Source organism: Erythranthe guttata, chromosome 3 (assembly GCF_056151865.1).
Source record: "Erythranthe guttata isolate IM_541 chromosome 3, IM_541, whole genome shotgun sequence".
Taxonomy (NCBI): domain Eukaryota; kingdom Viridiplantae; phylum Streptophyta; class Magnoliopsida; order Lamiales; family Phrymaceae; genus Erythranthe; species Erythranthe guttata.
In genome coordinates this window covers 13,975,468-13,998,982 of record NC_142535.1, presented here as the reverse complement: position 1 = coordinate 13,998,982, position 23,515 = coordinate 13,975,468, and the positions used below count along the sequence as shown (strand labels likewise).

Here is a 23,515-nt window from a genome sequence, read left to right as displayed (position 1 = left end):
AGCAGTTATACATGGGATGAAGCTGGTATCTGCAGCCGGGGGCAGGAAGTTGAGCGTATTTTCAGACTCACAGCTAGTAGTACAGCAAGTAAATGGCGAATTCGAGATAAAAAACGAGCGGATGGTAGCTTATTGCGAGACGGTACGGTCGAGGATGGGCGAGTTCGAATTTTGCGAGCTAACCCAAATACCCCGAGAGGAAAACCAGCATGCCGATTTTTTGGCAAAGGTGGGAAGCATGGCGGTGGGATATGAGTCAAGGAAAATACAACTGTTAGTAGGCGAGCCACGTAGCGGGGTCGAGGAACGTGTTTCGACAGTGACGAGTGGGGAGGATTGGCGGACAGAAATAAGGGCGTGTCTGCAAGGAAAGGTACTAGCGAGCGGCCGAGCGCAAAGGGTCCTGGAACAGCGAGCAGGCAATTTCTGCCTGATCGGGGATATACTTTACAAAAGAGGATACACTAGGCCGCACCTAAGATGTCTATCTCTGGACGAAGGCCGTTACGTGCTGAGCGAAATTCACCAAGGATGCTGCGGGGACCATGCAGGGGGCAGAGCGTTGGTCTCGCGGGTGCTAAGGGCAGGATATTTTTGGCCCACTTTGAGAAAAGACTCGGGAGAGTTTGTCAAGAGATGTGATAGGTGCCAGAGGCATGGCCCGCTGATTCACACGCCGGGCGAGGATATGACGATAATAACTTCCCCTTATCCCTTTGCACAATGGGGGATAGATATCGTAGGTCCCATGCCACTGGCCAAGGGGCAGAGAAAGTTCTTGATAGTCGCTGTAGATTATTTCTCCAAGTGGGTGGAGGCGGTGGCAGTGGCCAGAATAACGGATACAGAGGTCATGAAGTTCATATGGCAAAATATCTGCTGCCGATATGGGTTGCCTAGGGACCTCATTTCAGACAATGGAACACAGTTTAACTCAGCCAAGATACAGGGATGGTGTGCGGGTCTGGGTATCAAGCAGAGATTTGCAGCCGTGGCCCACCCGCAGGCGAACGGTCAGGTCGAGGTGATCAATCGGGTACTGTTAGAAGGAATAAAGAAGCGTTTGGATGGAGCGAAAGGAAATTGGGTTGAGGAATTGCACGCACTATTATGGGGATATCGAACATCACCGAAAGAAGCGACAGGAGAAAGTCCGTTCTCGTTGGTGTACGGGTCGGAAGCTGTCATACCAGTCGAGGTAGGAATGCCGTCTAGCAGAATTATGAATTTTCATGAAACAGCTAATAACATGCGCTTGCGCGAGGAGCTGGACTTGGTAATGGAAAAACAACAGAGCGCGAGAGGAAGGATGGAGCTCAGCAAAGCCAAAATTAAGGCAGCCTATGACAAGAAAGTAAGGCAGAGGGTCTTTCAAGTGGGGGACTTGGTCTTAAAACAGGCGGATGCGCTCAAATCGGTGGGAAAACTAATGGAGAAATGGGAAGGACCATACAAGGTGGTAGCGGCTCTCGCAGGAGGAGCTTACATGTTGGAGGATATGAATGGCTTAAGGATAGCCCGCGCATGGAATGTGTGCCATTTGAAGCGCTACTATATATAGTGCTAGTGTGTTATAACATTTTGTATTATAAGTATAGGCCATATTTTTGATTGTTCATCCGTCCGTCTGCGGAATGAGCCATGTTTTTTTTTGGAGTAAGGAAAAAAAAATGTGAAGTGGCCTCTTTTGAAAAACCTGGTGTCTTGAAGAAGCTATAAATACTTACTCGCACATAAGCAGGCGAGCAGGATTACGATTGAGCGACAAGAAAAAAAAAAAAAAAAAAAAAAAAAAAAAAAAAAAAAAGAAAAAATCTGGAATATTTCCAGTATGAAGTTGGCGAGCGAGCATTTGCGTCAAGCAAATCTCGCAAGAAAGTAAGAGAAAATATTGAGTATTTATAATATCGAAGTTTGCGAGCAAGGATTTGCATCGAGCAAATCTCGCTAGAGAGCGAGAGAAAAAATCTGGAATATTTCCAGTATGAAGTTGGCGAGCGAGCATTTGCGTCAAGCAAATCTCGCAAGAAAGTAAGAGAAAATATTGAGAGTATTTCTAATACGAAGTTTGCGAGCAAGGATTTGCATCGAGCAAATCTCGCTAGAGAGCGAGAGAAAAAATCTGGAATATTTCCAGTATGAAGATGGCGAGCGAGCATTTGCGTCAAGCAAATCTCGCAAGAAAGTAAGAGAAAATATTGAGAGTATTTCTAATACGAAGTTTGCGAGCAAGGATTTGCATCGAGCAAATCTCGCTAGAGAGCGAGAGAAAAAATCTGGAATATTTCCAGTATGAAGATGGCGAGCGAGCATTTGCGTCAAGCAAATCTCGCAAGAAAGTAAGAGAAAATATTGAGAGTATTTCTAATACGAAGTTTGCGAGCAAGGATTTGCATCGAGCAAATCTCGCTAGAGAGCGAGAGAAAAAATCTGGAATATTTCCAGTATGAAGTTGGCGAGCGAGCATATGCGTCAAGCAAATCTCGCAAGAAAGTAAGAAAGAAAGTTGGAAAATATTGAGAGTATTTCTAATACGAAGTTTGCGAGAAAGGATTTGCATCGAGCAAACCTCGCTAGAAAGAAAATATTGGAAGTATTTCCATTACGGAGTTTGCGAGAGAAAATATTTGGAATATTTCCAAATATGATGTTGGCGAGCGAGCATATGCACCAAGCAGATCTCGCTAGAAAGCGAGAAAGACAGGATATTGGGAATATTTCCAATACTAAGTGCGAACAAGAATTTGCATCGAGCAAACCTCACGAGGATGCGAGAAAGACAGAAAAATACTTGATGTTTCCAAAAAGTCATAATAAAACTCAAAAGCATGAAATGTGAAAATAAGAATGTAACATAATAAACTCAAAACGATAGATAGTGAAAATATCCAAATAAAAATTAACATTGTTCAGAAAGGGAAAAAACGGATTGTTCAAAGTTGCTACTAACGAAGAGAAAATATAAAGGCCTCAAGAAGGAGGGATATCAGGAAGGGTAGAGGCAGAACATGTAGGATCCAGGCGAGCCATATTAGAGGGGGCTTGTGCGGCGTATTTGTTCAGCTCTGCGAGCAGTCCCTCGAGCACCCCAGCCCACCAGGCGTAATCCACGGGCTCGGTAGGATTTCCCTCCCAGCTGGGGATCTCATCTCCCAGCAAGTCAAGGATGGAGCTTATCTCCTCCGAGGGGTCATCAAGATTATGGCGAGCTGCATACATACGGATGCCTCGGTCCATGAAGCCCATACCTATTGGAGCCGCTGCGTTGGCAAAATGTGCGGACGAAGGATACTTGCGGGTCAGGCCCTCGCGATACGCTCGCAGGAAGTCTTGCCCATCTATCGAGCACAGATGGTCGTACAAGCTCCTCGCGCGTTCCAGTGCGACAGTCCTCATGCACTCTGCTTCCACCACCTCCTGTTTCTGCCGTGAAATAGCGATCAACTGCTCCTTTTCAGCCTGAAGGCGAGCGACCTTGCTCTCAAGAGAGGACTTCATCGCATTATACTTCTCATTATTTAGGCGAGCAGTCTCATCTCTCTCGTTCGCCAACTCGCGGACCATGTCTTGTAGGCGGGTGACCTCATTTGCCTTCTCGCTAGCTAACCTCTTCACGAAGGCAAGTTCTTCGGCCTGGCGAGTAGGATCTGTCGAGCCAAGACCATGGGCGAGAAGAACATTGATCTGAAAACAGTATATGAAGCAAGTCATAAATACGAATATGCTAGCGGCGAGATGAAGCTAAAATTGCACTCACCTGGGAGCAATGGAATAACAGTCGGGAGTATTGCTGCTCGTGGGACATACGCTCGAGCGCTTGCGCATCCTCCACAAGCTTCAGCTGGTTGAAGTGTTGGGATAGCTCATCGAGACTGCGGTCAGGCGAAAGGGATGAAAGGAAGCCCTTGTCAGCCGGACGATGTCGCTTGGATATCGTAGAAGTGTGCTCGCCAATGGCGTCTCGCTTATGGCGGCCGACGTCGTAGGACACTTGCTCCTGCGAGCGAAAGGAATCATGGGCCTCTTGGTTATCGGCATTTTCGCTACCAACATCGATAACGGGTTGCCAAACAACTGAAGGGGGAGGAGCAGTATGGGTCTCTCGCCGTGATTCCGGGCGAGAGCCTGACCCGGTCGCCGCGCTAGCGGCCGCCTTAGGGGAGGGTGTGGAATCCGGAGGGGCATGGCTCGTGGACTCAGAGGGGGTGCGGGAAGACTGGGCGCGCTGCTTGGCGAGAGCCGCTTTCATAGCTTCTCGAATCATCTCGCCTGTTTGAAAACGTACATGGCAAACAAGCAAGGGTTAACGATTATTTAAGGTGGAATAAATCAAAATAATAACAAAATATGGAAATTATCCCTAATAAGTACCCAGCGGGCGAGGGTCAGACGAGGACATATCCCACAGTCCAGTGCGAGCAAAAAGAGAGGGGCTAGCTACTATCTTTTCAACATCCCACAATTGGGGAGGGGTGCGAGCAGTTAGCCGAGATAGTACCTCCAAGCAGGCGGGAGACACCCCAACAGGGCGAGGGGCTGTCTCAACATATGACGGATCAAAGCCCCAAGAAGTGGGCGAGCGAATAAATAAAAAACGTTTGGGCCAATTATGTACTTTGTTGGTCAAACCTTTAAAAAGACCTACGCCGGGGCGAGCTGTAAGATGAAAAAAGCCAGACGGAGATCGATTCACCTTGAAGGCAGAATGGAACAGCTCGCCGGAGGGAGTTACGGAGGCCTCGGCACAGATAATAAAAAAGGCTGACATAAACTTAATAGAGTTAGGAAGAAATTGATTGATGGGCACGCGAAATTTGCGTGCCACATCTAAGAAGAAAGGGTGAACGGGCAGCGATAAGCCCGAGAGTAGTTGATCAATATGCCAGGTCATATAGCCAGGAGGAGGGTGAAGGGAGTCTTGCGAGGGTGAAGGAAGAGCTAGATCGTAGGAAACGTCTATCCCTTGACGCTCGAGTAGGTCGCCAATGTCGTCGGGGTTAAGAATCGAATGTTGAGGGTTGGTCAAAATACAAACGGAGGGTTCCCTCACTTTCGGAATCTTGACAACCCCCTTCTCGCCGCCAGAGGGGGAGGTCGCATCATCCCCCCCTTTACGTCGCGAGAGGAGGGGGGCTTTGCCTTTCTCCTTCTTCTGGCGAGCAGAAGTGGCCGGTGGGCCTCGGGATTTGGAAACCACGGCCCTCTTTTTGGGCCTATTTCTCTGTTCTGAGGGAGGTCCGAGGCGAATTACAGGGGTTCGAATCTCCCCCGAGGAAGAAGATGAAGACTCGGAGGACATGGAGTAGAAACGAAGGGGGAGAAACACAAATAAAACTAAAGAGAAACAGAAAAGCAAGAAAGAAAAGTATGTACCTGGATGAAAGGGAAGGACCGGAGGAGGGGAAAAAGCAATTTTCTCACGCCGGAGAAAGGAAGAGAAAAAAACAGAAGGGCTGAAGGAGGAGTGAAAGGAGAAGAATGGGGAGGACCCCCTTTTTATAGTCAGGGTATGAGGATTTGAAGGGACCCGCCTGCACCGCATTAATGGGGAGAGGACGGTGCAGGCGGCGTTTCGACTTCCAATAATAAAAAAAAAAAAAAAAAAAACGGTTTTAATTAAATAGACTAGTAAATTCAGATATTTAATTACTAGGAATTTGTGCGGTTTTTTCGGCTACGGAATGTGAAACGATGCACGTTATCCGAAGCAGTGCAAATTGATTATGCTGAGATGCTGGTCGCTAGAGCGGGATACCTGTTGTCTCTCGCAAAGGAGCAACTCGCAGCCACTAGCTTCAAGTCGCAAGTAACCGCGAGTGGGGGACTAGTTGATCCAGCCCGATATCGCTTGATAGATCCAATAAAGAACAAAGGCCCAAATGAGGTCAAAAGGCCCCGTTAGGCCCATCAACGGAGAGGGCCCATCAAACAGCTATTCTGTAGGCGAGAGGGATCACGCAGTGGGTCGCGAGCAGCCCACGAGCGAGAGGTCTCTCGCCCTCTCTCTCTCGCCAAGCTTCCCGCCGCCCGCCGGGTGATCATTGCTGCACATGGGGGAATTTAATGCACGTCCAATCCACTGACAAGAGCAGAGGAATGTCGTTTCGGCCGCTGCTTTTTACACCTGCAGACGCCAATGAGATGACAGATTAAACTGAATTGAAAGTAATTTGGGGTCCGGATGCATAATTACCGCGATGGGACAGGTAAATTAAATTGAAGAGTATTTGGCGTCCGTCCCTTTATGTAGTATAAATAAGAGCAATAAGTACAGGTAAAAACCACGAGACAGATAATCATATACTTAAATTACTTACATAAACACAATATCTTCCTGAGGAAGTTACTGACTTGGCCGTCGGAGTGCTAACTCCGGCCTAAGTCCGGCTCTTTTTCTTCTCGTAGGTTTACCGTGATCTCAGATCCAAGTTCAAGCCTGCTTAAGCTCTTTAAACCAGCCCACCACGAATCCAGCCGGATCAGTTAAATAGTTTGAAAATTGAGGACTAGAAAGTTCGAACACAAAACATTCACTAATTCAAGGTAAGGAGAAACCAGTTAAGCTAAAGACAACTTTAATGTATTGTTTTACATATACAAGTATATAATAAGTTATCAGAAATCGGAGGCCCTAAAACCTTGGGCCGGGCCTGGTGGTGATGAACGGAAGCAGATCAAGGATTATTTGACTAGATTGCGCCGAAGACGAAACGGGCGGAAAAAGTTGGCGAAGGTTGGTAACGGGGCTTCAGGCGGATCCAGGGGCGTACCCACCCTTGTGGCTGGGGTGGCCCCCGCGCCCCCAAGATTTTATTTTTAAGCTGTTTTTTTTTTTTTTTTTTGATATTTATGTATTAGTTAATGCAGTTTCGCCCCCCCAAACTTTTCATTTTGTACACTTTAGTCCTCAAAACAAAAAAAAAAAATTTCTAAACTACCCCTATATTTCAGCCCCCCAAGAAAACCCCCCTGGGTCCGGATCTAAGTTGGATCCATTATCAACAATGTATTAGTAGTGGGGCTTGGGGCATGGCGGTGCTGCTTTTTTGTTCTTCCACTATCAACTTATCCTCCAATTTGTATAAATCAACTACGGTTTTTGTTATATATATTTTTCTTTTTTTGTAAAAATAGTTGGTTTTTACTATTTTTTTAGTTTTTTTTTTCTATTTTTGCGGTTGGTTGTTATTTTTGGGTTCTGTTGTTACATCGTGTTGGGTGTCTTCACTGTATTACGGTTGTATTTGTTACATTTTGAAATTGATTTCATTATTCAAATATGATTTTAGTAGGCGATTTCATTAACCGACTACGCCTTAGTTGATTAATATACGCGATAGAGAAAAAAAATTAAAAATAAAATAAAATAAACCAAAAATTAATTATTAAAAAAACGAAATAGAATTATGTGTAGTGGGAAGAAAATAGTGGAAGAACAACTTTGGGATTAAAAAAGGAAGAAGAAAGGAGCATGAGTTTATCATAATATAAATGGACTTCTCCGTATTATTATAATATTTTGAGGCTGTTTACTAAGAGCCTCTATTTTATAAATGTAGGAACAAGAAGACGACGTTTCGTTAGAGACGTAAGAGACGTGTTAGGTGCTAAATACCAACACGCAAGTGCACGTATCGCAAACAAGTAGTAAAAGTGGACTCGTGAGAGTCGGATGTCGATCCCACAGGGAATACTCAAATTATCTAATCCTAAGTACCAAATTCTAACAATTATGATTTTTATCCTGCCTACGCAAAGTTGTCAAATTTAATCAACTAAATAATTAAACTAATTATGAAGCACATAAACACGAGAAAATATCAATAAAAACGGACCTAGGATTTTATCTTCCCCCTATGCAAGAATTGCTCACCCAAAACCCCTCAATTATGCAATATCTGATTCATGATTATTAACCCGAGACACTAATTTACTCATAACCCGCTGTCGCGTGTATTATGAGTCTATTATTCATAAACGGTTCACTATATGTCTATGCAAACAAATTATGAATAAAGCATTAACTAACAAGTCTCGTAAATGGCTACCTAAGGTGATATCTGTATGTCTACGACACCACATGCAATTGACACACTCATCCGGTGAAAACTACTCGAAGGTTCTTCTACTTACCGTCTAATTATCAAAATAGCTCTGTCGAGTCAATCGCAATAATCACAGATAAAGCACATAAATTGATCAAGTTCATGCACTAACAATCATATCAAGTAGAAGAAATAATCATAAAATCATAATTGCACAATCTCAAGAAAACGGGTTCACCATCCCCACATAGGGTTCCAACAAAATCCTAGATTAAAAACTTAGCTATGCATAACGAAAAACATAATAAAAGTAATAAAAGTCATAGATTAAGAAAAGATAGGTGAAAGAAGAATTATGATGAAGAGTTGTCAATTCTCCGTCTTCGATTCTTCGTTCTCTCGCTCCTCTCGCTCCAAGGTTGTGTCAAAAGTCCCTTTTGATTCGTGCTTGGTTTGGGCTTAAATAGATGTCCCAACTTGGTAGATGATTCTAGGTTTCCTTGTGTGTTTAAAAGTCCAAAATTGTCTCCAGCGTGATTTGGCACGGCCGCGCGAAAATCAGTGCAATTCTCGCACGGCCGCGCGAGAATCGCCGAAACCTTCTGCCCAATTTCTGCATTTGGCACGGCCGTGCCATTTTTAGGTGTAAATTTGGGACGGCCGTGCCGTGCCAATTCCTTCAGATTTTTGATTATTTCACTTTTGGCCCATATTTTCTTCAAAATTGCAGTTTTGACCCCAAACTTTTCCAATTCATCAATTTGTACCTAGAATACCATAAATCAACTTTGTAAGAACCAATTATCGTTAAATCACACCAAAAGCTCAAATAAAAAGATACGATAAAGTGTAAAAATATACACTTAACACACCCCCAAACTTGATCTTTTGTTTGTCCTCAAGCAAAAACTAACAACTTTCACAGCAACACTCTCAACAAATGCCTCTCATCACATAGATTAATGGTCAACTTTTTTTTTTTTTTTTTTCAGAACTTGCAGTTATCATGACAATTCTCAAAAATTTACAAGCTTGTAATTCATAGATACGTATTCACTCACCATTGCTAAAAACCACAAACCATGCTATCGCTTCAAGTATCCCATATTTGTACATTAAAAATTGAGAAAATGTATACTTACATAATAATATTCAACTCCAAAGACTCACCAAATTTCTTTACTCGGCTAGTATCAAATAATTGAGCTATTGGGATCGTTGGGACTTTTTGGCTTTCAAATGTTGGGCTTTTTGGTTCGAGGTAGGAGATATGGGTATAGGTGGATATGCTTCTTGAATTGAGATGATTACGCCAAATTTTGATAGATAGGCGTTTGAAACAATGAATTCACCTCTAAGGGCTTTAATACACTCGATTCTTAAGAGTTCAAAAGTCTCCACTTTTGCTCTTAAGACCAATGTTTTGAAAATCGGACCGGACATTGAACCGGTTAGCCAACTGGGTCACGGTTGGACCGGTTCAACCGAGGTCCAACCGAGGTCCAACCGGGTTTTTTTAATATTTTTCATTTTGAATTATTTGTGAATAATTATATGTGGTTATCTTTTAAAAATATAATTTAGTAAATTTATTCGTTGTTAAAATTCAATTCAATAATTTTAAATTAATATATTGAACATCTACACAGAACATAAATAATTTAATTAACTAAATTTATTAATATATTTAAATATTGTTTCTTTATACTTACATTTTATTTTTTATTTTTAAAGCAGTAATTCCTCTATCTTAAAACAAACACTTCACATACTTCGAAGCACCCCAGCCACCGCAAATTTTTTTTTCTCTCTATTTCATCTGTCTTCTTTCTTCCCCAATTATCACACCTCCCTCTAAGCCACCACCATTGTAGATCTCATCCCAAGATTTCAACACGCAGCCTTTCGTCTATTCCATCGGCAATCTTGAGGACTGAGTTCTCTTGTTTTTCTTCTTCCTCTCGTTAATCAGATCTGCATTTTCTTACAGAACTGTAATTTATTTGTCTTAAAATGTCAGTTTTTCAAAACCCGGGTTTTTTCCGGTTCCTGAGATTCCGGTTCAACCGGCGGTTTTCCAGGACTTCAGCCTTCTGACCGGTTTTTTGGAGCATCCGGGTTTTCATGCTTAACCGAACCGGACTGACCTCCGGTTCCCGGTTTAACCGGTCGGACCGGGCGGTCCGGTCCGGTTTTCAAAACATTGCTTAAGACAATGGATCGAGCTTTCAAAACAGTTCAACAACTAGTCTTTACTTCCCCTTCTAGTCTCTTCTTCTTCTTTTTCTTTCTCTTTTTTTTTTATTATTTTTTTTTATATTTTTTTTTTCTTTTTTTTTTTTTTTTCTTTTTTTTTTTACTGAAGAAGAAGAAGGACCTTATAAAAAAAATTCGACCGAACTCCAAGGGTTAATTTTTCAAAAATCTCCACTTATTCTACCTTATACACATTGGCTAAAAGAAAGAACACCGTTTCTCCAAGGCTCAATCAATGTTCGAATGATAAAAATTTAAAGGTAGGCTTGAAAGGCTCAAACGGTTCAAAGATGGCCCAAATAACTTCCCAATTTACTCTACAATTTAATATTTTACTTTGTAAATTCATAAGACAAGTTCTAAAACCGAATAGCATATGATATAACATAAATTAACTCAAATTTTAAAACACAAAACTTTCAACCAAAGCAACGCATAATTCGAGATTCCTAACAATGACTCATTCTTACGACACTTTGAATCAAAAGCTCACCAAAATTCGATCAAAATCAAGATAAAACAAGCAATTTCATCATTAAACATCGACCATCTTTCATCATCATGATTCATCGAAGCATTTATCTCAAGCAATTTTTTTTTTTTAAAGCAATAAATAAACTAAAACAACTAAAATAATAAAAAAAAAATCCTAAGGCATGCAAACTAAAAAATTAAAGCACATAAACAAGTAATTATCCACCCCCAAACTTAAAATTTACATTGCCCTCAATGTAATTAACACGAAGTTTAAGGATAGAATACACCTGAATAAGTCGTTTTGGCCATGTCCGGGCTGCTCTTCCACCCTCGCCTTTATTATGCTTCAGTTGAGGTTCGCACGGCCGTATGAGATTTTGAACTGTTTTCCGCACGGCCGTGCGAAACTTGAATTCTGGGCAGTAGCCTATTGTTTCTCGGACGGCCGTGCGAGAATTCAGTGTAAATTCCGCACGGCCGCGCCCCTTCTCAATTTTGGGCAGTAGCCTCTCCGATTTTCCACACGGCCGTGCTGGATTCAAGCCTTTTTTGGTGCGGCCGTGTGAAGTGCAAAATTGCACTTTGACCCCTGAAAATAAAAAAAATTGCTTATTTAATTAGCTTGCATGCTTATAAAATAAATAAATAAAATAAAACAAGAAAACATAAATAATAAAAAAAAAAAAACGAAAATCTCGGGTTGCCTCCCGAGAAGCGCTAAGTTTATAGTCTTCAGCCAGACTTTGTTCCTTCTCTTCAATTCCTTAGCTTTTGAACCCATCTCCTAACTTCCTTTTGGAGAAAGTCTTGAATAAATGGGTTGATCCGATTCTTCTTTCGACTGGTTCGCTTAGGAATGCCCTTTAATTTATTCTTCTTGATGTCATGAGGCGTGCCATCATCGTCTTTTATCACGGTGTTTTGAGTAGGTGTTGTAACCAACTCAACCTTTTTCTTTTGTTCTCCTACATGCACATTAGTATCCACAAAAAAATTTAAATCATGTAATTTAACAGGAAAAAGTTTAGAATCACTTACCTCATCAAGAAGATAACATCCATTAGCCGTAATAGGCTTTTCATCCACCCGGTACACCTTGAAGATCACTGTTTCTTCCACCACACTCATTCTTAGCTCTCTCTTTCCTACATCAATAATTGACCTACCGGTTGCTAAGAATGGGCGTCCTAAGATAAGGGGAATATTTTCATCTTCCTCTATGTCTAGTACTAGAAAATCGGCCGGGAGTATGAACTTATCTACCTTGACCAATACATCTTCAACTATACCTAAAGGGTGAGTAAAAGATCTATCGGCTAGCTGCAAGGTCACGGAAGTAGGCTTAATTTCTCCTAAATTCAATTTCTCATAAATTGATAAAGGCATTAAATTTACGCTCGCCCCTTGATCACACAACGCCCGCCCAAAATACCTAGTACCTATTGTGCATGGAATGGTACAACTGCCCGGATCTCTAAGCTTCGGTGGACTTTTATTTGCAAGGATAGCACTACTTTGCTCATTGAGGTCTATGATTGCTGCACACTCCGGAAGCCTCATCTTCTTCGATACAATCTCCTTTATAAACTTAACCCAATTTGGCATATGCTTAAGTGCCTCAACAAAAGGAATATTAACATGCAACTTTTTAAGATAATCCAAAAATAACTGAAATTGCATATCAAGCTTGGAGTTTTGAAAACGTTGAGGGAAAGGTACCTTGGGAGTAGATTCACTTACTGCGATCTTTGTGTTGCTTGGCCTGACCTCGGTCTTTTCTTTGGGCTCCTCTACAATAGGCGGTGGTGCAACGGACTTCTTAGGACCTTCCTCTAATTGCCTCCCATTGCGCAAACTTACTGCATTGCACTGCTCGATGTTGCTCTTTCGAGGATCTTCCGTATTCGACGGCAGTGCTCCCGACGGCCTCGCGTTTAGCTGGGTTGCAAGTTGACCCATTTGTGTCTCCAAATTTCGAATGGAAGCTTGAGTGGATGTCATGAATTGAGCTAAGATGTTTGTTAGATCTCCACCTTGAGGTGGAGCTTGAGGCGGATTTTGGAATCCGGGAGCTGGCCTTTGTCCTTGCTGATTTCCTCCCCATCAAAGTTGGGGTGATCTTTCCATCCCAGATTATAAGTGTTGGAGTACGGGTTCCTCTGTTGTCGATTAGTGTCATGCACATACTTTAGAGACTCCGTTTCTTCTACGCACTGGTTGGGAACTTGGACTGCATGGACTTGCTGAGTTTGCAATGCTGCTACTTGCTTTGATAGCTTCTCTAATTGGGCAGTGATTGCGGTGACGCCGTCTAACTCCAAAATTCCTCCCGTCTTTATGGCTCCGCTATTTGACCGGTCCGATGCCCGCATGTATTTATTCCTAGCGATTCGCTCCAAAAGTTCGTATGCTTCGTCATAGGTCAAGCTCATGAACATACCGCCAGCTGCTGAATCGAGCACCGTTCTCGAATTATCTTGCAACCCGTCATATAATATTTGAAGTTGCCGCCACTCTTGAAGACCATGATTGGGACATCTCCGAATTAATTGTTTGAACCGCTCCCACGTCTCGAATAACGCTTCACCGGCATCTTGTATGAAATTTTGTATTTCTCTCCGGATTCTCTCAGTTTTTGTTGGGGAATTGTATGTGTTCATGAAGAGTTGTGCTAGTTGGGGCCAAGAGGAGATGGAGTGCGGTGCACGAGTTTGTAACCATTCTCGGGCTGCCCCTTGTAAAGAGTGTTTGAACAGGCGGAGTTGCAGTGCTTCGGGTGATACTCCGTTCATCTTGTGTGAATCACATGTTTCGAGGAAGTTGACCAAGTGGAGATGCGGATCTTCATGAGCTAATCCGCTGAATAACCCATTGTTTTGGAGCATAGTAAGGAGTCCCGCTCGAATTTCGAAATTGTTGGCTTCAATGGGGGGCTGCTGGATGCTCGATTGAAACCCATTGAGTGTTGGAACGGTGTACTCATGCAATGCTCGTTGACGAGGTGGTGGATTAATTAGCAGAAGTTGCTCTTGCTCGTTGACGATATTTCCTGCCGCATTCGATAGGCGCCCTTGGTCATCTCCCCTACGATTATTCTCTTCTTCCATTCGCATAAAAAGTACCTAAACAAAAATAATAAAAATAAAATAAGCAAAGAAAATAATTAAATAAAATAAATAAAACGGCTGAAGTAAGAAAAATTGCTCAAATTTAATATTAGGATAAATAGATAATTTAGCCGTATTCCCCGACAACGGCGCCAAAAACTTGTTAGGTGCTAAATACCAACACGCAAGTGCACGTATCGCAAACAAGTAGTAAAAGTGGACTCGTGAGAGTCGGATGTCGATCCCACAGGGAATACTCAAATTATCTAATCCTAAGTACCAAATTCTAACAATTATGATTTTTATCCAGCCTACGCAAAGTTGTCAAATTTAATCAACTAAATAATTAAACTAATTATGAAAGCACATAAACACGAGAAAATATCAATAAAAACAGACCTAGGATTTTATCTTCCCCCTATGCAAGAATTGCTCACCCAAAACCCCTCAATTATGCAATATCTGATTCATGATTATTAACCCGAGACACTAATTTACTCATAACCCGCTGTCGCGTGTATTATGAGTCTATTATTCATAAACGGTTCACTATATGTCTATGCAAACAAATTATGAATAAAGCATTAACTAACAAGTCTCGTAAATGGCTACCTAAGGTGATATCTGTATGTCTACGACACCACATGCAATTGACACACTCATCCGGTGAAAACTACTCGAAGGTTCTTCTACTTACCGTCTAATTATCAAAATAGCTCTGTCGAGTCAATCGCAATAATCACAGATAAAGCACATAAATTGATCAAGTTCATGCACTAACAATCATATCAAGTAGAAGAAATAATCATAAAATCATAATTGCACAATCTCAAGAAAACGGGTTCACCATCCCCACATAGGGTTCCAACAAAATCCTAGATTAAAAACTTAGCTATGCATAACGAAAAACATAATAAAAGTAATAAAAGTCATAGATTAAGAAAAGATAGGTGAAAGAAGAATTATGATGAAGAGTTGTCAATTCTCCGTCTTCGATTCTTCGTTCTCTCGCTCCTCTCGCTCCAAGGTTGTGTCAAAAGTCCCTTTTGATTCGTGCTTGGTTTGGGCTTAAATAGATGTCCCAACTTGGTAGATGATTCTAGGTTTCCTTGTGTGTTTAAAAGTCCAAAATTGTCTCCAGCGTGATTTGGCACGGCCGCGCGAAAATCAGTGCAATTCTCGCACGGCCGCGCGAGAATCGCCGAAACCTTCTGCCCAATTTCTGCATTTGGCATGACCGTGCCATTTTTAGGTGTAAATTTGGGACGGCCGTGCCGTGCCAATTCCTTCAGATTTTTGATTATTTCACTTTTGGCCCATATTTTCTTCAAAATTGCAGTTTTGACCCCAAACTTTTCCAATTCATCAATTTGTACCTAGAATACCATAAATCAACTTTTTAAGAACCAATTATCGTTAAATCACACCAAAAGCTCAAATAAAAAGATACGATAAAGTGTAAAAATATACACTTAACAAGACGTATTTGATACATTTTTCAACCAAAAAAAGAAATCCGAAATTAAAATCATTGAAATTAAATATAATTGTAACCTAATTTCGTTCTAAACGAATCAGAAAAAATCGGTACTCAAAACTTGTTTGTAATAAGAAATATTGTTTAAATCGAAAATATTCAGATCGAAATCCTCATATAAATTTTTTTTGAGGACTTGCATGTAAATCTTTATCCCACCATCTTAATTCTTAAAAACTCTTGGATTTGCCTCTCACATCAAAAATAGGCCAAGTATCTTTTATTTTTCAAACAACTTTTATTTCATCCAAATAGATTACACAAGTATGCAACATATAGGCAAAGCCAAATTATCTTCGTCATGTTTATTACATTTTGTTGCTTTAACACAAACATGTTTCACACGTGTTAATGTTTCTCCCAAACAGCATAATCAGTTCCAGAGGCCGAAACCTTAAAATCGGCTGGGATCAAATTCCCAAGATCCGTCTTCGGCCCGATCTTAGTAATCACTTTATTATCAATCTTCGCCACATAGAGATCGGCATCAGCTGCCAAAATCTCCACCTTACTCGTCGCTCCAATTCCATTCCTACCCCTGATTCCAATAAGCTTCGAAATCTCTTCCTTTTTACCCCAATCGAACAAGTGATCGTAAAACTGCACGCACAAATCGATCAACAGGGTCAAAACAATCAACCAAGAAAAAAAAATATCTCATAGGACTAGGGTTGGAAATCGGACGGATTGAATCGGAATAAACACTTTTGAAAAAAATCCATTTTCTTTTCTTGAAGTGTAAACCCAATTCCAATTCCATTCCAAAATAAAATCATAAAAAATAGGAAATCAGAATTTCGGAAATTGGAATGAAAAAAGTTTGTTCCAAAATCGGAAATTGTTCGGACCGGAATCGGTGGAGTTCGAAAAAACTTCATTTTCTAGTCACCTAAAATGTATTGTAAATAATAATATTGCTATTATAAATGTAATTTTTGAAAATAAACCGGAATTTTCGAAAAAAAATTCAAAAATTGAAATCAGATCGGAAATCGGAATAAAAATCTATAAATTCCAATTCCGATCAAAAAGATTTCAGAAAAATCAGATAGAAATTCAAAATTCAAAATGAAAAATATTGTTCCAATTTCAGATCGGAATAGGCGAAAATAAGAGGAAGGTAATGGAATAGTGATTACCACCGACGGGGTTCCAGGGTGTGTAAGAATATAAGCATATCCTTGCACGACCTTATCCGATGGAAACGGCCACATATTCTGTGTGGACCCCGTGTCGTGATTATCAATGAAGGTAACAGCATTCCCGGGCATGATTCCGATCAATCCAGGTGGATTCCCACCGGAATCCCTCAACCTCCAAAGCTCCCCTTGAACGGCAGCTTGAAGAATTCCCTTCGTAGTGAAATCAAAAGCCGCTACATTCCCACCGGCATCCCCGGCCCACCGGGCCAGCTCATTCCGATGTCGGTCCTGATTGTACGCCGGCTTCCCATTCCCATCGTAATCGATCGAATTCCAAAGCTCGCCGACCGCAAAGTCCGGTCGAGTGTTGTCCATGTAAATCTTGGTGATTCGGGGGGAATATCCCTTTACGAAATCAAATCTCCACCCGTCGAATCCGATCTCTTTCTTTAGCCAGTTGAGCCAATCCGACAGCTCGTTTTGGACCGTCGGATTTAAGTGGTCGATGTCGGGGGCGGCGTCGTATGCCGCCCCGGAATCGGGATTCCCGGTGCCGTCGGAATACTGGGTGTCGTCCTTGCAGATGAATGACGGCCCCCAGTCGAGGCGGGCATCGGGGGTCCCGCCTTCGAAAAGGCAGTATATTCCTCTGCCATCCTTTCTCTCTGCTGTTCGGTGGTTTATTACAATGTCTGCCACTGCTTTGATTCCTTTGTCGTGCAATGACTGAATTAACGCTTTTAATTCGTTTGAATTTCCGTATTTGGATGCGTCGAGATCGTACAGCCTTCCCGGTAGATAACCTGGAACCATGACATTTAAATTCTCAGTTTGTAACTATTTTTTCGGAAGTTAAAAATGATTTCGGAATCGGCGGAATTTTTGGAAATTGCATTAATTTATAATCTCTTGTTCAAAATTCTGTCATAACGGGATTTTACACTATTTTTCAGAATTTTTCAGCAACATGCAAGAAAATCCAACAAAGAATTCAATAAAATGCAATAAATAAAACCACTTATAAGAAGAACAACAAAATACAACATAAAGTTTCTGAAACCAATTAATCTTTTCTAGGGTTTTAGTTTATTCGGCTCTCGGGTATTCACATTTTTCATATAAAACATAACATACATTATATCATGGAAATACAAAAATATATCATAAAATTATATTATATACTTCGAATAACAATCACTATACTCGGAACTAAAATCAGATCGGGTAATTTTATATACAATTCCATTTCCACTCCAGAAAAAAATCGGAACAATCGAAAAGAAAAATACAATTGCAAATTCGGATATTTTCGGATTGGACTCGGCGAAATTCGAATATTCCATTCCGATTCCAAACCCTAATAATACCTAGTATTCACAACTTCCAAGATAAGGGTCACTTTTGCTAGTTTTAAGGATAGAAAAGAAAATGTCACACGAGAAAAGCAACTCCACTTTTGCTCATAATTCTGTAACAAACTTTGTTCAGGTAAATTTATTTTAAGGATTTTATAATTTTAAGACAGAAATGATCGTAATTAATACTGTAAAAATCAAATAAATATGTTTCTAATTAATTAAAATAAAAAATAAATAAATAAATAAAAAAGAGAGAAGTACAGAACACACACCTTGAGGTGAAACTGAGTGTGAGGGTGGAGGCAGCCAAACATGGGTAAAACCAGCACTTGCTATGTCAGGTACAACATTTTGAAGCGTGTTGTACCACCCTCCTTGCTTATTGCTTGACTCCCAATTGAATCCCTTTAATTTTTTTTTTAATTATTATTACATACCCAAAAAAGAGAACAATAATTATTTAATATTTATTCATCGGAGTTATGGAAATACCTGAAGCAATATGGTTGACCTGGTCAACGCAGGGAAGAAACCAAAAACGATCAAGAAACTAGAAAGACAAGTTATAAGAAATTTAGTCATAGTGTTTTTTTTTTTTTTTTCTTTACTTAGAATTTGGAAGTTAGGTATATATATATACTGATAAAGGCAAGCTCAATCATATCTCCAGAAATCATTTTGTAATTAATATATAATTATTTTCATTAAATTTATAGCTTGAATCTTTGTAACAGTGATCTGTAACTGCTATAGATTGTAACTACTTTTTTTTTTTTTTTTTTTTCCTCCCTTAAATTTTTGATTTTATATTTTATATTTAAATTTGTAACTGTTAGATTGTATTAGTGATAAGTTTTGGTCGGCAAATTTAACTATTTTTGGATATGTTGGTCAGTTAAAATATCTGTAATGTTGGGCCTGCTCGAGCATCGGCCAACTCGTTTTAGTTAATTTGGATCTTGTTGAGTTCGGGCACGTTATAAATCCCCGTCTCAATTGCGTCTAATATTATCGAAACATATATTAGAATAATTTTACGTTTTTATATTGTAATTTATACTCATCACACTTTATATCACCAAATACATGTTCTTTCTTTCTTTCTTTCTTTTGCTTGTTCCGTTTAAATTGCTTTTTCTAGCAAGTTTGCGCAGTTAATTAAGTGCCACGAATTGGAAGGCATCTTGATTATGGATAGGCATTCAGGTGCAAATACCCGATACGTCTCAAACCGACTCGATTGAGTATGACACGGTCGGGTTAAATACTTAAATTTCATTTTATTTATAAAAAAGAAAATCAAATTGTGTAATGATATAAATTCAGGTCGGATATATGACCGAACTACCCGAATACATGACTAGATACCCGTTTTCCTTCTTTTTATTTTATTTTATTTTTTTAAATATTTGCATTTCTCAAAAATTTACTAGTGCTGGAAAGAGAAACAAGATTTAGGGGAAAAAGAGAACTACGAGTACAAATGTCGTTTATTTTCAAATCAATTTCAATTCCGTCTTAATTCTTCAAATCTATCTATTTTTCGTTTAATTTCGAATACGAATTGGGAATAGGGTACCAAAACCCCGAACCACCATTTTGATATTTATAATTAAAAAATCTCTACACCAACGGAGTTATATCAAATGAATGTTGTAATTTTGATATATCCCGTTGAAGATGTAAAAATACATCCTGGAGAAACGAATACCAAATGCGGGTAACAAATTTAACCATCTAAATATCCATTTGGAAAATGGAATGCGGCAAATTAAATATATAATCACTTCAATTATTTTTAATCGACAACCATTTGATACATATGGTTGGATCAAATAAATTAGGAAGGCATCAAAATGAAATATTAAATGAATATTTTGATAACTCATTTTGATACTTTTGGGCTGGAGTTGCGTATTGTTGATACAACCTTATTATTTGCTACTATAGCAGGTTGAAATCCTAATTACTCACATCTTTGACGGCTTCGGGAAAATGTCGGGAGTAAATTTCTGCGCTGCACTGATACTACCCTTTATCTTCATTGCACCCCTACATTTAACGCATGGAAAAGTTGATTGAGTCCCGTTTTGAATAAAATAAAATATAATAAATAACCGTATTAACAATAGGGCCACCTCATGAAAGCCATTTGAGGGTTCATCTTCCCAGTTGCAACCTTAACAAAATCATCATCCGTGAACGAGAAAGTTGCGTCTGGCTTCCCATCTTCATATGCCCCTATAATATTAAATTAAATGTTCAACTTTTAATTAAAAAAGACAGCACATTTCAAGAAAATCGATATTCAGGATTTCGGAATCCCATCCTTACCAATGGATACATACATATAAGAGGCAACTAGGGGTGCAAGTTGGAACGAAAATTCCAATTTCCACTGGTTCCGATCCGAAAAGCACCGATTTCCGATTTCGTAACAACTTTTTTCATTCCGACTTCCGAAATTCTGATTTCCGAATTTTTCCAATTTTTTGGATTGGAATTGGAATTATATAAAAGAAACTCGGAATTTTCGATTTCCGATCCGTAGATAGGATTAAATTACCGTACCGAGAGTAACTCTCCTTCCTAACCTGCCCCCCACCAAAATCAGTGCCTTGTTCTTATTAAACTCGATGCAGGGCAAATTTCAATCAACTAACATCCGCAGCAATTAACCCTTCCGGTGCATTTACACTGGAGAATTTCAAATCCGTAATAATAAATCCATCGAGTTTTTAGAAATTGTAATAGATTTCGAATCCTCTCGATTCGGACTCGTTTCAAATATATTCATGTTAAATTCTTCAAGTTTTTGCTTCGATAATCAATTTTTCAGATAATCTTAATCACTTGATCTTTCAAGCATGTTCGTGTTTAATTCGATACTCCGATTTCAGTTTCCCACACAAACGCAACAGAAACTAGTACTGGAAAATATCGATAACCGAATGAATCATGGCGAAAAATGAGAAGAGTGGAAGAACCCTAACCTTCTTTAACCTCTCCTTTCTTCAAATCTACCACAAATGATTTCTCATTGAACCCAATTTTCTGCCAATTTGGGAAATCAATAACACAAATTAATCAAACCCTATCTCCCAATAAACAATTAAAACCTATTACACCAACATCCAAAAAAAAAATAAAAAAAAAAAAATCAAACCTTGGGTGCAATGTTGATCTGATAAACGAGGCCAATTTTCTGGGTAAGCTGTTTTCCGGCATCGGTTGAGAAATGGAGCTTCATCAGCTCCATGAGTGCATCGGATTTCAGCTCGGTGGTGTTCGCCATGCCTGATTTTTCCGATGAATTGTTCCGGCGCTAGAATCCGCCGACGGCAATTGCAATTTTATGATTAATAAAAAAAAGGGACTAAAATTGAAGATAGAATGAATTTGTTAGAGAGCAATAATGAAGTGAATTTGAAGCTGTATTTTATTGATGGGCATGAAATTGATGTGATTGGTAGCGGCGCGTGGAGCTTACGTATGGGTATGGCGGTGGTGGAAGGAGGATTATAAATTGGCACCGGCTCAAGCACGCAACTCAAGGTAAATATGATCGTTAGGTGAGAAACTTCTGTAAAAAGAAAAATCCGAATTAAGCAAGCACATTGGAAATATAATGGTTTTAGTTTGATTTTTTTTTTTTTTTTGGATTTTGAAATAATATTCTTTTATTATTAATTCCGATTTTTTTGAGTCGAAATTGTGAAAATGGTTCAAAAATAATTTTCCGTTTTCCGATCCAATTATAGAAGGGAAAAGTTTCATTTTTTGTCCCTTTAAATTACTCACGACATCATTTGCATTATGTATTTCATATTATGGGTGAAAAAATTGGAATTTCTGGTACTCGAGTGTTCTGATTCGAAAATTTTCGATTTTTGATTGCTCCGATTTTTTCAAAGAGAAATGGAAATTCTTTTTTCTCTCTCTTTTTTTTTTTGAAGAAAACAAGAATTTTAGTTAAGAAAATTGCACGATAAACTCCTCCGACTCATTAACTTGATTTCCAATTTCGATTTGATTTTTATTTTGAATTTTGTATAAAAAAAATACAAAAACGAGGATAATATTTGTTCCAAAAATTGAAAAAAAAAATAGAGTTGCTATCGAGTACCAACGGAATTAGAACATTCAATTTATTTGTAAAATACATATTAATATAGATGTATAAAAATGTTTTTTAAAGGGTAAATAGCACTTAACCCCACGTGGTTACAAACTTTTGTAGATGCTTGTACTTGTAATATCAGCACATAACCCCCTTGTGGATGTGGGTAGCTTCCATTGGTTTTTCCATGAAACTTAACCGTTCACGTCAAACCTAAGTATTTTTTTTTTTGCAAATGATCCCCTTAAAGTTTGACACACAAAGTTAAGTTTGACGAAAAAACTAACGAAAGTTATCCCCATAAATCACAAGGGAGTTAGTTATATACTGATATTCGAGCACAAGAGAGGGTCATCTATAAAAGTTTGTAACCATGGGAGAGCTAAGTGCTATTTAACTTTTTTTAAAACAGAATTCTTGAAATTATTTTGAAAACTGAGATTGGAAGTAAATCAAAATAACATAAATATTACAATTTTCATTAAAAAAAATGGAAACTGAAATTTAATAAATTGAAACGAAAAAACCATTCCGATCTGCATTTAAATAAGTCTTTCATTCTAATTTATTTTCCAATTTTCGATTTTTGATTTTTCTCCGAACGAAATTGAAATCTGTTGTGATATATCTCATAGTAGACTTGTGCACTAAGTTTGTATAAACATTGACTGAGCTTTTGTAATGATACGTGTCACTCTCTCTTTTATGTATATCTCAGCATTGTGACTAAGCTTGTAATTATGTTTGTATAAATAGCTCACTTGAGTATGAATAAAACACAATTTCTCCAACACAATACAGTAGCTTTTATTCAATATATGTCTTATATCTCACATATATATCTCTAAACAGAAAAAGGCTTTCAATTCCACGGCACATATTTCTTGTGCTTGTACTGTACGAGAACAACTTGTTCTTGTTAAATTGTAAAGCTAATTTCTGTTATTCTATATATATATATTATATAAATATTTGGTACTATATTTTATATTTCACAACACGTTATCAGCATGAGTTTTTGCTCTACAAAATTATAGGTTTGTAAAAAGGTTAATTTCTTTTTGTTGTACTATTTTCTACTTATTTTATTTTACGATGGCCGGAATCGAAAAACAAAAATTTCAAATCCTTGATGTTACCGGCAGTAACTTCTTATCCTGGTGCTTAGATATCAAATTACACCTCCAAGGGCTAGATCTTGTAAAAGCCTTGGATTGTGTAGATATCAAGGAGGCAAACAGGAAAGATGAGGCAAATGCTATGATTTTTATCCGCCATCATCTTTCTGAGGATTTGAAAGACGAATATATACAACTTGAAAGGCCATCAGAGATATGGCAAAAACTCAAAGAAAGGTTTGATCATACAAAAACTGTGATTCTCCCACAGGCCCAATATAATTGGCAGCACCTAAGGCTGCAGGACTTCAAATCTGTTGCCGCTATAATTCGGCATTGTTTAAACTTGAGTCCC

General features: G+C 39.2%; 3 protein-coding genes across 4 annotated transcripts; all 3 read right to left on the bottom strand.

Annotated features, from left to right (window-relative positions):
• Positions 1–2,333: 2,333 nt before the first annotated feature.
• Positions 2,334–5,654, bottom strand: LOC148771861 (uncharacterized). Of its 2 annotated transcripts, none has more exons than XM_088816054.1 (2): positions 2,570–5,654; positions 2,334–2,405 (listed from the first exon to the last, which is right to left on the bottom strand). In XM_088816054.1, exon 1 carries the CDS (start codon positions 5,540–5,542, stop codon positions 4,361–4,363), a length of 1,182 nt encoding a protein of 393 aa, XP_088672180.1. In that variant the 5' UTR covers positions 5,543–5,654; the 3' UTR covers positions 2,334–2,405; positions 2,570–4,360. The 2 variants fall into 2 exon arrangements, with proteins under 2 accessions (XP_088672180.1, XP_088672179.1); XM_088816053.1 differs by having other exon boundaries at positions 2,570–5,607.
• Positions 5,655–15,627: 9,973 nt separating this feature from the next.
• On the bottom strand, positions 15,628–18,684 carry AMY1 (alpha-amylase-like protein). The gene is made up of 4 exons (XM_012996259.2): positions 18,415–18,684; positions 18,195–18,327; positions 16,562–17,367; positions 15,628–16,022 (listed from the first exon to the last, which is right to left on the bottom strand). Exons 1-4 carry the CDS (start codon positions 18,502–18,504, stop codon positions 15,771–15,773), a joined length of 1,281 nt encoding a protein of 426 aa, XP_012851713.2. The 5' UTR covers positions 18,505–18,684; the 3' UTR covers positions 15,628–15,770.
• A 966-nt stretch (positions 18,685–19,650) lies between these two features.
• On the bottom strand, positions 19,651–21,520 carry LOC105971407 (sterol carrier protein 2). The gene is made up of 4 exons (XM_012996260.2): positions 21,089–21,520; positions 20,916–20,976; positions 20,061–20,163; positions 19,651–19,974 (listed from the first exon to the last, which is right to left on the bottom strand). The coding sequence occupies exons 1-4, from the start codon at positions 21,215–21,217 to the stop codon at positions 19,893–19,895; spliced, it is 375 nt and encodes a 124-aa protein (XP_012851714.2). The 5' UTR covers positions 21,218–21,520; the 3' UTR covers positions 19,651–19,892.
• Positions 21,521–23,515: the final 1,995 nt, after the last annotated feature.

What these genes read in the sequence shown, in the direction of transcription:
- AMY1 (XM_012996259.2), bottom strand. Translation starts at nt 18,504, where the DNA reads ATGACTAAATTTCTTATAACTTGTCTTTCTAGTTTCTTGATCGTTTTT. An exon ending in ACACTCAGTTTCACCTCAAG is followed by an intron (nt 17,368 to 18,194) that starts GTGTGTGTTCTG and finishes TCATGGTTCCAG; the next exon opens with GTTATCTACCGGGAAGGCTG. An exon ending in ACCCTGGAACCCCGTCGGTG is followed by an intron (nt 16,023 to 16,561) that starts GTAATCACTATT and finishes TTGTGCGTGCAG; the next exon opens with TTTTACGATCACTTGTTCGA.
- LOC105971407 (XM_012996260.2), bottom strand. Translation starts at nt 21,217, where the DNA reads ATGGCGAACACCACCGAGCTGAAATCCGATGCACTCATGGAGCTGATG. An exon ending in AGATCAACATTGCACCCAAG is followed by an intron (nt 20,977 to 21,088) that starts GTTTGATTTTTT and finishes CCAAATTGGCAG; the next exon opens with AAAATTGGGTTCAATGAGAA. An exon ending in CCTCAAATGGCTTTCATGAG is followed by an intron (nt 19,975 to 20,060) that starts GTGGCCCTATTG and finishes CGTTAAATGTAG; the next exon opens with GGGTGCAATGAAGATAAAGG.
- LOC148771861 (XM_088816054.1), bottom strand. Translation starts at nt 5,542, where the DNA reads ATGCGGTGCAGGCGGGTCCCTTCAAATCCTCATACCCTGACTATAAAA.